This window comes from Rosa rugosa, chromosome 2 (assembly GCF_958449725.1).
Source record: "Rosa rugosa chromosome 2, drRosRugo1.1, whole genome shotgun sequence".
NCBI lineage: Eukaryota > Viridiplantae > Streptophyta > Magnoliopsida > Rosales > Rosaceae > Rosa > Rosa rugosa.
The window spans coordinates 11,303,628-11,315,848 of NC_084821.1; the positions used below are offsets into that span (position 1 = coordinate 11,303,628).

General features: G+C 39.7%; 1 protein-coding gene across 1 annotated transcript; it reads left to right on the plus strand.

Moving 5' to 3' along the window:
* The first annotated feature begins 260 nt into the window (after window positions 1–260).
* Window positions 261–5,130, plus strand: LOC133732337 (U-box domain-containing protein 44-like). Its single transcript, XM_062159867.1, has 5 exons — window positions 261–803; window positions 884–1,669; window positions 1,941–2,247; window positions 2,478–2,942; window positions 3,785–5,130. Exons 1-5 carry the CDS (start codon window positions 366–368, stop codon window positions 4,882–4,884), a joined length of 3,096 nt encoding a protein of 1,031 aa, XP_062015851.1. The 5' UTR covers window positions 261–365; the 3' UTR covers window positions 4,885–5,130.
* Window positions 5,131–12,221: the final 7,091 nt, after the last annotated feature.

Consider the following 12,221-nt stretch of genomic DNA (forward strand, 5'->3'; position numbering starts at 1 on the left):
CGTGCACTTGCCGGGGGGGGGGGGGGGGGGGGGAGGGGGATACTCTCAATTTAAATATTGACTAACTGACTGTGTTACTAACTCAGTAACATAGCGAACTCATCCAGATATTAACAACAACAACAAAAAAATTGGAAAGAAAATTCTGACCAATATCTTGAATAATAAATTAAAAAGAGTACGATGGCCAGAAACGTAACTAAAAACCGTTACTGTAGCCGTCTATCGAGACTGTGCTGAAAGTCAACACTCGATCATTTGACCTTTCGCTCCATTTTTCAGTTTCCACAAGGGTGGTGTCAAGTGTTGGAAGAAAGAAAAAACGCGGGCAAAGCAAAATTATCCATGCCCGAACCCTCACCGGAATGACGTCACCCTCCGCCTCCTCCACTTTGCTGGACTCCATCCACGCCTCCCTCGCCGACCTCTGCGCCCCTCACTACGACCACTCCTCCTTCGACCCCCCTCGCCGCTTCTCCGCCTTCGCCCACCGCCTCCAGCTCGCCCTCACCCACCTCACCCGCTCCACCTCCTCACCCGACGCCGCCTTCCCGCCTTCCGTCCTCACCGCCCTCAAGGGCATCGCCGCCGACCTCAGCGCCGCCGTCAAAACGATGTCGTCTTACTCCAAAGGCAAAATCTTCGTCCTCATCCACTGCCTCTCCCTCTGCAAATCCCTCAACGAAAACACCGTCGCCGTCTCCGGCTGGCTCGCCCTCCTCGACTCCGCCGTCGAGGACCTCCCCGATCTCCGCAAAAAAATCGCCGATCTCTCCAGGGACATGAAACAAGCTCAATTCAAAGTAAGTGAAGTAATCCAAGCTCTGTTAATCAATTCCTCACACTGTTGTTCGAAATTGAACCTCTCAGTATTGAAATTTAGGTCACAGAGAACGAAGAGAGAGTTCACCACACGCTGCGGAAGGAAGGAGAAGCGACGCAGACGAAGACCAGCAAAGCCGTTGAGAGCGCGATTATCATGGATTTGGCTCGAGCTCTCGGAATTGAGCCGGAGAATCACGCCGAGCTGTCCAAGCAAATCAAGGTCCTGAGAAACGACATCGCCGGCTCGAATTCGGCGTCGGAACGCCGGATTTTGGTGTCGTTGGAGAGGATCCTGGAGAATTGGGCCGTGCAGCCCAATTTCGCGACGGGCCTGGAGTTCGAAGACGACGCTCAAATCTCTCCGTTCAAGAATTTTCTGTGTCCGTTGACGAAGGAGGTGATGAGAGACCCGGTGGTACTCCAATCGTCGCAGACGTACGAACGGTCGGCCATTAAGTACTGGTTTGAGCGGTGTTTTGACGACGGCCGAGAACCGACTTGTCCGGTCACCGGTCAGGTGCTTCAGTCATTGGAGCTGAAACCAAATATTGGACTAGCCGGAGCAATTGAGGAGTGGGTGAATAGGAATGTTGAGATTCTGGTCAAAATTGGGGTTCAAAAGCTTAGCGAAGAGCCTTTAATGGTGGATGGTATAGAGGGAGTGTTGGATAATGTTTATAACATCTCAGAAGAGTATCCCCTTTGTAGATTTAGAGTTAGGAATGCTGGCATTGTTGTGCTTATTGTTAAAATGTTGAGGAACAGTTCGAAGAGTATTGGGACTCATTTGAGAAGCAAAGCTCTTGTGGCTTTGGTTAGCATGGCCAAAGATGAAGAAAGCAAGGTAAGTTTTTCACTTTATCTAGATTTTCCCTCCTAATAATTATCGTTATTCAGTTGACTAATAAGGTGGAGGTATCAAAGAATGAAACTTTAGAGTGATTTTGCCTTTGATTGCTTCTCTTGTGAAATTATAGTACTTGTAAATCGCTTCAAAGTAGATAATGTATAGCTTTGTGTGTTTGATGTTTGGGTCTAGTACGCTCTTCTGGCATGAGTTGTGCTATGTTTCCTACTGTTACTAGTTTGTGATAAAACTTTCTGAATATTTGTAGGAAATCATGCTTCAAGAAGGTATCACTAGATTGGCCATACATAGTCTTATAGGGAGTTCAGAGAAAGAGAGAGAGTGTGCTGTGAAATTGTTACTTGAGTTCTCTAGTGATGAAGCTTGTTGCATTAAAATTGCATCAGAGAAAGGTGCTTTGGTTCTTCTCTCAAGCATGGCAGGAAACCTGGAGCATCCTGGTTTATCCAATCTAGCTGAGGAGGTATTAAAGCAGATGGAGAAAGTGGAGGGTATTGTTCAGCATTTGGCCGCAGCAGGGAGATTCAATCCCTTGCTTACTCGACTTTGTGAAGGTGTGCCTTCTACTATTTTTTGCTGTCTCCAGCTCAAAATCATCAATTATAATCGACTTTATAAGAAAGATCAATTTTGCATCTTTCTTGGACAAAGTAATGGAACGATAGAAAACAGGAGACTTGGGGAGATTCACATTTTGTTTTTCTTTCTCAATAGATAGCTCTTAGCAGTGTATGGTATTTTATATTCAGCCCTTATACTGGAATCTGTGTATTTCTGGAAACAGGTTCTGAAAATGTCAAAATTGAGATGGCATCTATAGTGGGAAGTATGACCTTGACGAATAGCAGCAAGGAACAAATAGCTAGGCAATGTGCCAAAATACTAGTTGAGATGCTTTCTAATCCGGAAGGAAGAGCAGCGAGCTTGAAAGCGTTGTATAACTTGTCAGGTCTAGATGACAATGCAACCATCCTTGTTGATTCTGCTGTACTTCCCGCTTTAACAGGTATCCTTTTCATCAACCAGGATACTTCGTTGGAACTGAAAGAGTTGGCTGCATCAACCATGGCAAATATAGTATCAAATCCAGGGCACTGGGAATTGGCTTCAGCTGACAAAGAAGGGAACTCTATGCAGTCAGAATCATTTATATATAATCTTTTGGGGGTTTTACCTCTTGCATCCCTTCCCTGTCAAATATCTATTCTCCATATCCTGTATGGAATTGCCTCATCTCCGCAAGCATCAGGTAATTCTTCCTTTACTTTGCAAATTAAAGCACTATGTGAGATTCGTTTATTATTCATGGAACCATGGGTTTCCCTCTGTGTATATCTTATTGTATCAATTTCTGATTAGTACCACATAGACCTTGAACTTGCCTGCATTTATTTTGTGGTTCACTGCTTAGTAAGTTGGTGCATTTTATTCCTTGGATTGTTTGTTCTAAAAATCAAAACAGGAAAAGATAGTTGCTATAGTTCAAATGGAATCCTGTTGTAGTGATTAGGGTTGTATCTTGTTCCTGAAGAAAGTCTTTTGTGTTTAGCATCTTTCTGGAGAAGTGGCTGGAGATTATCTCCCCAGTCCCCACATAGGAGGCCAGAATACTTTTTATCTTTTGGTTTAAGAACACTTTCAAAAGCTACCTATATGTTTGTGCTGCAACAATAGCAGGGCAAGGGCTTAAATGAAGAATCTAATTTTTAACACCACCATGACAGTAGTTACCTTTGTTTCTTCTTATCTACATTGTAGGCCACAAGATCTTAAATGCTATTCTAAAAACATTATATTTATATTTGTTATATTTGCTCTTACTCTCGAATCTTGAAATAAATATACTGCTGACACACACACACACACACACACACACACACACACACACATATATATATATATATATCAAATTGCAAAACTAGGAGGTCAAAGAAAATAAAGGCATTGTAGCTGAAATTTGCTGCAGAAAAAGGTTTTTATTTTATTTTTTTATGGTCATGAAATTAGCTCTGTTTTTCTGCATAAGAGCAGTTCTCATAAAATACTCATTTTCTAACAGGGTCACCCATGCTTTGTTGTTTCCATTTACAGAGTCAGTAGCTTGTCATATAAAATCTGGGGAAGGGATTAAAACCATTTTACCATTTCTTGAGCAACCTGAAGTGGAACTCAGAATTCAAGCTTATAGGCTTACAAGACTACTCTCAGAGAGGTTTGGTCAAGATATTGCTGATGAGCTAAGGCCTTGTTACAAGCTTTCCCTGTTGAAAGACAAACTATTAGATGACCAATCGGCAGATAGTGAGAGATCTGATACTGCATGCATACTTGCAAACCTTCCACTCTCGGAAGACGAAGTGAAGACACTCCTAGAAGTTAATTTTGTTAGATGGATAGCTTCTACTCTAAAAAACCAGCACCAAACTTCGAGTGGGAGGAGTATTTCTCGACCTGCATCAAGCATGTTGGAAGGTCTTCTTGGTCTTTTACTTCACATTACAAAGAACCTCAATCCGCAAACTCTTAGTACAGTCAAAGAGCATAGCCTTATTACTATTTTTCATCATCACCTTAATTATCCTTCAAACCCAAGAGTAAAACAACTAGCCATCCTTGGGTTGAAAAACTTGTCTGGATATGGAAGATCAGTAGCCGCTATGCAGTCAGAACCACAACTTCCCCATGGATTATGTTCTCATTTGATGTTCATGTGCGGACGGTCTTCTCTAGAACCTTCCAAGTGTCCGATACACAACATTCCATGCGAAGAAGATAGTCAATTGTGTTTGCTAAAGAGCAATTGCATCAAGCCCCTTGTTGATCTACTCACGGATAACAACACTAGTGTTCAGATTGCTGCAGTGGAGGCACTATCCACTCTAGTAATAGAGACTTCTAGTTCTAGCAACTTCAAAAGAGCAGTTGACGAACTTGAGCAATTGGGTGTTATTGACGCTGTGATTACTCTTTTCACAGAAGTTCGACCTGGCGAGCTGCAAGAGAGAACAGTTTGGATCATTGAGAGGATACTGAGAGTCGAGAACCATAGGCATTCGCTCAACCAGGCTCTGGTGTGGGCATTGGTGGAAGCCTTTAAGCATGGCAATGCCAACACAAAGCGAAATGCTCAAGATGCTCTTACTAGTCTTAAGCAGTTATCGGGGGTTAGCGGAAATCGAAGATCTCTATAGTCCTAAAATTTTTATCGTAAATTTTCTCGAGTCACATTCAAACTGTATAGTTGCACTATTCTCACTCTACAGTAAATTGTAAGAAATGGAATGAGTGTTGCGAATTATGAACATTGAAAATTAGGGGAAAAGTCGAGGCCATTACATTGTTCAAAATTGTCGACTTCTCTTTTGGCCATTTTTGATGTACATGCAGCTCCCCCTTGATTAAATTAAAATAAAATTAGAATACAATTGAAAAGTAAAGTGAAACATTTTTGAGAACTTTAGCAACTGGGCTAGTCAGCCCAAAAAGGAAAAGAAAAAGACTAAAGGCTAAACCGCCGCTGTTGAAAATTCCAAAACATTACGCGTGAGTGATGATGAAAACTCAATAAAGACGATGTTACATCGCTGTTTAAGTTAAATCAAACCTAACTTCATGACCAGAAAAGTAAACTCAACAGCTTATTTCCTGTATATAAAATCTGATTTTGGTGCTCTGACTGCTCTCCTGCATTCCTGGTGTTGTATAGTATAAACAATATATGCCATCGCTATTCTTTTCGGTTTACCTGGATTTATAATAAGTTAAAAATTACTGATTAATTGACCCCTCACTTCATCAAACTTTCATCCTACTTCACAGTAGAACAGACCTCATCATCGTAGTCAATAAAATACGATAAGTGTATTATACGAGAAAATATACCATATATGTTGAAAAGTTTTGCATAGTATTTTTAAGGGACAATGATAAAAGAGGTTATTTTAAAGTGTTTTATTATAATTCAGGATACACAAATGTCCCCATGATGATTAAGGTCACTTCTTCACAACATACCATTAGAGTTACATTTAATTACAAAACTGCCATCGACAGCTCTCACTCTCTCCCTTAAGCCCATCTGAACCTCTCTCTCTCTATCTTTTTCTTCTTCTTGAAATAGAACGCCTCATTGCACTTGACGAACTCGAGGCCGATGAAGGCGTACTTGCCGGTGCCGTCCTCCATCTTAAGGACGAAGTAGCGCGACGAGTCGAGCATGGTCTCGACAGAGATCGTTGGAATTTGGATCCTCAAGTCTGATCTCGTGCTGGTCCTTGCACGACACTACCCGGAGCCGACTCGTCCAAATCTTGTCGGACTTGAGCCACTCGCCGCAATTGTACCCGTCGGATGTCGACCGCGGCGGGGTTTTTTACACGGCTACCTCGCGCACCAGCAGCAACTTCAGAATCCTCGTCGCCGCCGCGATCCATCTCCCTTGTCACTGTGAGTTCTGATTTTTCAGTTTTTCAATATTATTAATCAATTTTCACATGCTAGAATGTATCTATAATCTATGTGCTTCTGTTTGGTAGATTACTTGCTTTGTTGCCTGAGAATTTGGAGATTCTGTTTCCCATAATCGATTGAAGTAGTAGTATTGATCATATGCGAACAAATCTTCAATTTGCTTTGACGTTTATATATCTTCTGGACTACCAGTATTGTTAGTCTTGGCTACTGGCTCAAGGAGTATACGGGGTTAGAAATTGATTTTTGGTTTCATAATAGCAAACGCTGCTGCTATATTGCTTTTAAGATGTCATTATGTTTGATGCTAATGGTACCTCGGCTTCATTTTTGATAAGGAAACAATATTATGTTACTTCATTGGTTCAATCTTCCTAGTACTTTATGTGGGTCCTCATATTTTTTTTAATCTACTGAAGAAGATAAGTTTCTTTTTTATAAATGATTAGAGTTTATCATCCAAATATAAAAGGTGAAAAATTTAGTTTAAATTGGTGTCAACTTTTAATCATGATGTAAAGATTGGTCAGTTATGATTTTGTTTGCATGTAAGTAATGAAAGTTGTGATACAAAATACAGCACATCATGCATTCTTGTAACCTATTTACTGGGCTTGTCACTCATCCCCTTCCTCTTTGGTTTAACTAGTAAGGAGTACATTATCTGTTAAAAGACATTGGTTTAGAGTGAAAGGAGATGGTTTTACTAGTTTCATAATCCCACCACTTAGCCCTCCCTGAATAACTTTTTTGGTTGACCCCATTACTTTAACTAGTAGGAAGTGCATGATATCTTAAGGCAGTGCAGACATGAGCATTGCAAATCCAAAGGGTACTGGTTTGTGGTATAAAGATATGGCTGTACTAAAACTGTGAACTAAGTTTCTGCACTGCATTATATTTTTTTGGTTGATCTGCAATGAAACTGACTTAATCTGCTAATAATATTACAGTCATTGAATGCCCGGTCGCGAGCAATTCTTATGCACAAACTGGATCGCAGTGGTAGTGGATCAAGGTTTGTCTTTTCTAATTGTTGTATTTTTAATTGTTTTGGTTGGGCTTACATGTCATCACGGCTGTTGGTAGACTGTTGATATTGCGCCACATTGTCTCTAATAAAAATTATTTCATTCATGCAGTTGCCTCAGACCTATGAGACTAAATTCCCTGAGAGCCGGTAGGATTATGCACATTGGGAATGTGAATAAGGCAACTGGTTTGCCTGTTACTTCCAATTTCCAGATGATGGAGTATTTAATTGTCCTCGTGGCTTTGTGTAACAAGAAAGAATGTAATGTTGAGATGAGAAAGTTGCATGTACATCACTTGGAATTTTTCAGTCAATGCAATGTGAAATTACAGATACTGTTTATAGACTAATTTTTCAATGTATGTAACTGATCATGTAACTAATTATGTAACTGATCATGTCACTTACAATGTATGTGACTGACCATGTCACTGACAACACCATGTAACTGACGTTGTCAGTGACATGGCCTGTGACTTCACTGGCCAGATCACTAGTTGGCCTGTGACGTCGCTGTCAATTCCTAGCTAAGTTACTGGCCACATGTGACTGGCTATGTCATTGGTCAAGTTACTATTAGCCTCAAATCACCGACAAAGTCACTGACCATGTCACTAGCCAAGTTGCATGTCACTTTCCATTTCATTGTTATACACGTCACTGACCATGTCACTTACAATGTATGTAACTGAACATGTAACTGACCATGTAACTGATTATGTAACTGATCATGTCACTTACAATGTATGTGACTGACCATGTAACTGAACATGTAACTGACAATGTGTCTGAAATTTAGTTTTTTTTTTTTTTGTTGTGTTTATGGTTTGGTAATGGATTCTCTTGAAATATATCCGCATCTGTTTGCTTGTTTTCATCCCACAATCTATGAAAAGTAGGACATTTGGAAACCAGTAAGGGTAGTTTTGTTCAAATTGTGAGATTAAATATGCTGTAGTTGGTTTTCTTTTTTGTTTTGGTTCTTTTACATGCTGTGGGGGTGAAAATTTCGAGAATAAGATCCGGGAAGGAGCAAGGACGAGTATCTCATCAAGAGAAGAAATATCTAGCTAAGGAAGAAGTATCCCGCCGAGAGAGATTTGGTTATGGCGAAAACCTCGCAAGGAGGAATTCGGTTATGGCGGAATCCCTCAAGAAGGAATTAGCTTGAGGAGGGATTCGGTTACGGCGGAATCCCTCAAGGAGGAATTAGCTCAAGGAGAGATTTGGCTAGGGCGGATTCCCTCAAGGAAGGATTAGCTCAAGGAGAGATTAGGTTAGGGCGGATTCCCTCAAGGAAGAATTAGCTCAAGGAGAGATTAGGTTGCGGCAGATTCCCTCAAGGAAGGATTAGTTCAAGGAGAGATTCGGTTACGGTGGGATCTTTCAATGAGAAATGAGTTCAAGGAGAGATTCAATCAAGGGGAAACTTGTTCAAGGCATGGTCAATGACATGTAATGTGACATGGTCAGTTACTTAGTTAGTAACATGTGATTAACAGTGACTTGACTATCAACTTGTGACTTGGCTATCAACTTGTGACTTGGCTACTGACAGTTACTTGGTCAGTGACATGGTCAGTTACTTAGTTAGTGACATGTGATTAACAGTGACTTGGCTATTAACTTGTGACTTGGCTACTGACAGTTACTTGGTTAGTGACATTGTCAGTGACATGTAATGTGACATGGTCAGTTACTTAGTTAGTGACATGTGATTAACAGTAACTTGGCTATTAACTTGTGACTTGGCTACTGACAGTTACTCTGTTAGTGACATGGTCAGTGACATGATCAGTTACTCAGTTAGTGACATGTGATTAACAGTGACTTGGCTATTAACTTGTGACTTGCCTACTGACAGTTACTTAGTTAGTGACATGTGATTAATAGTGACTTGGCTATTAACTTGTGACTTGGCTACTGACAGTTACTTGGTTAGTGACATTGTCAGTGACATGTAATGTGACATGGTCAGTTACTTAGTTAGTGACATGTGATTAACAGTGACTTGACTATTAACTTGTGACTTGGCTACTGACAGTTACTTGGTCAGTGACATGGTCAATTACTTAGTTAGTGACATGTGATTAACAGTGACTTCATTCTAAATTCAGCTGGAACCTTGTTTAGTGATGCAAACATGTGGCACTTAGGAGTGTTGGTAATGGCTTCAGATATTTAAAATTCTTGGACTACCAATTATAAAATTTTTGGTGCTTAGTCCATTGAAGATTGGTTAATGCCATGTTCTTTCTTTCCGATATTTCAAGCAGCCAAGAATAGTACGTGCATCTGGTAACTTAGCATCTAGAGGCCATAACAGCCCTAAAGTCCCCAACTTTTGCTAGGACATGTTGACCTTGAAGATAATTGATGGGATACTGGTACTGATATGAGAGCGGAACAATACCAATTTTGCTGAACTTACTAGTTCAAGATCTTTTGGTACCGTAATCAAACATCTTCTAGCATTCCTTCTTGAAAAAGTTCAGTCACCTGAACATACTAGTTTCAAAACCTGAAAGCAGTCTCTTACAAGATAGATGCATGGCTTGCTTGAAGAATATTCTGAAACTCAACAAACTAGTCTGAAACAACTGCTTTGCAACCGTAACTTAACTTGCATAAACACTCACAGAAACTTACCTCTTCAATGACTAACCCTGTGGCTTCTGTCAGAGTAAATATAAGAAAATTTACTTCTTAGACTTTCAGAAGAACAAAAGAGGTTCCCGTGCCCATTCAATTCATTCAAATTTTGAATACTTGATCAGTACAAAGGTGAAGCGGAATTTTGAACTTAATTCTGTAGGGCGCACCAAACTACCCTACCAAATTATAGTTTGGCTTCGACAAACCTGAAACAGATAAACAAAAATATCATAAAGCCACAGAAAAGCTGGTGAACATTATTAAGATGGTGAACAGGCAACTCATCCAGAACTTTAGTTCAACCATATATCTCTCATTGTTTACTAAAGCCAAACATTATTAAGAAGATACCAGAGATTGAATCAGTAAATGGAGTCTTGAAACAAATTTGACCTTTTCCTTGGGACAATAAGAACAAACTGTTACTAAATACTTAGAAAGCACCAAAAACACATTTCAACTTCTCCTTTAAGAGATAAGAACTCATTTGTTACTAAATACTTAAGACTGGGGGCTTTCTTGAGACAGTAACAAAGTTGCAAGAAGATATCAAGCTTGATCATAATTCATATCTCCTTGGTCACTAAACCACTCCTTTAGATGTGATAGAATTGTGTTAGGTAAGGCAAAAGACATGATGAAAGTTAGATTTACTTCCAACTCAGCCTCTGCAAGGCAGTTGGTGATGAGGGACTCCAGTTTTACTGGTTTCCAGCCTCAGTAAATGAAACCTTGAATAACCATCTGACCCACGAACGAGGCAATTGCCCCAGCACATGAAAGATCAATAATAGAAACATGAGCAGGTATTAGAACAATTTTCGATTATATAATACACATTTTAAATCTCTTAGGAAACTGCAATATCTAGCTAGCTAAAACTACAGTTCAAGAACCAGAATCAAACATAATCTAATCACTTATATATAAAGTGTGGATATTAGTACTTGCAAAATTGAACACCGTCTTTACTCACATTTTTTTCCAAAATATAAGAGGGCTAGAGAGTCAAAATCAGGACCCCAACAAATTGAAAGATGCTTGACAGTAACTTATACAGCTCAACCTGAAACTGAGAGTCAAGACTTTATATACATCCAATAGACAACTATGTCATTATTTCCAGAAAACAAGCTCCACAAGAAGATAAACAGTAACCACAATACACAAAGTGCCCCAAAACTACCAGAAACAATATCTACTTCACTAGTAATTTTTGTTTGATGGAAGACTATACTTTGAGCACAGTAACAACCATTCATGTAATTCACCAAAATTGAAAATCAGCTGATCATGATCAATACACAAATCAAATTCAACTTTTCTCAGAAACCCAAAATAGAGAGCATGCTCAGAATCAAAATAGCTACCGCTGAGCTCTTACTTAGATCCCTCTTCAGTCAAAACACGAACAGAGAACAGAACCCTGCTCTATTTAACCCAGTCCGATACTTTCCGCTACCTAACACTCAATTGGCACGAATCAAACTCCATCGATCCCCAAAATGCCAGAGAGTTCCGTCCGGCTGAAGACAACGTAGCCATGAGCGAAGCGCCACTGCCTTGGTTTTGTAGGCAATAGAATCGGATCTGTAACGGCAAAAACATAAAATTGAATCATTTTTCGAGAGAATTTTTTTTTATTTAATTAATCCGTTAACTAATTACTGGAAAAATTGACTGACCATTTCGAGAGTGTAGCTCCGGTGGGGGGTAGGGAAGCGCTTATGAAGGTCGGAGAGGAAGATCCGAGCTTGAGTTCGGGTTTTCGGATCCTCGAGACGCTCCAACACTGATCTCAGAGCAGAGTAGGCGGCATCGCCGGATTGTTGGCACCGCTTCAAGAACTCGTCCACCGATTTCAACGACGCGTTGTTCTTCGCCATTCACACACACACTCTCTCTCTCTCTCGGTCTCTGTCTGTGTGGAGGAGAAGAAGAAAGAAGATAGAGGGAGATGGCTTTAAGGGCAGAATGGGAATCAGAAAACTTAAAAACTGACATTTTTTAACATCACCTCATTATTCAGAAGTACTAAATTAATATTACTAACAATTTATAATGGACCTTTTTATCAAGTGGGAAACTAGGTGACATTTTTATCATTTCACACTCTAATGTGACCTTTTTCATCATTACCCTTATTTTTAATTCATTTCTTTGGTTTTTAAAATTTTTGATTTATACTATTTTTTGTTCAATTGTGTATAAAGATGGGGAAAAAAGTGTAAGAGTTTGTGTACAATGGGGCATAATATTGTTTGATTTAAAAGTATGGAATTTTAAGTAGTTCTTTTGAAAACTACGAAATATAAAAGTATTTAGAAGAATACATAAGAAAAATAAAATATACTTTTTTAGATTTTTATA

What these genes read in the sequence shown, in the direction of transcription:
- LOC133732337 (XM_062159867.1), top strand. Translation starts at nt 366, where the DNA reads ATGACGTCACCCTCCGCCTCCTCCACTTTGCTGGACTCCATCCACGCC. An exon ending in TGAAACAAGCTCAATTCAAA is followed by an intron (nt 804 to 883) that starts GTAAGTGAAGTA and finishes ATTGAAATTTAG; the next exon opens with GTCACAGAGAACGAAGAGAG. An exon ending in GCTTACTCGACTTTGTGAAG is followed by an intron (nt 2,248 to 2,477) that starts GTGTGCCTTCTA and finishes TTCTGGAAACAG; the next exon opens with GTTCTGAAAATGTCAAAATT.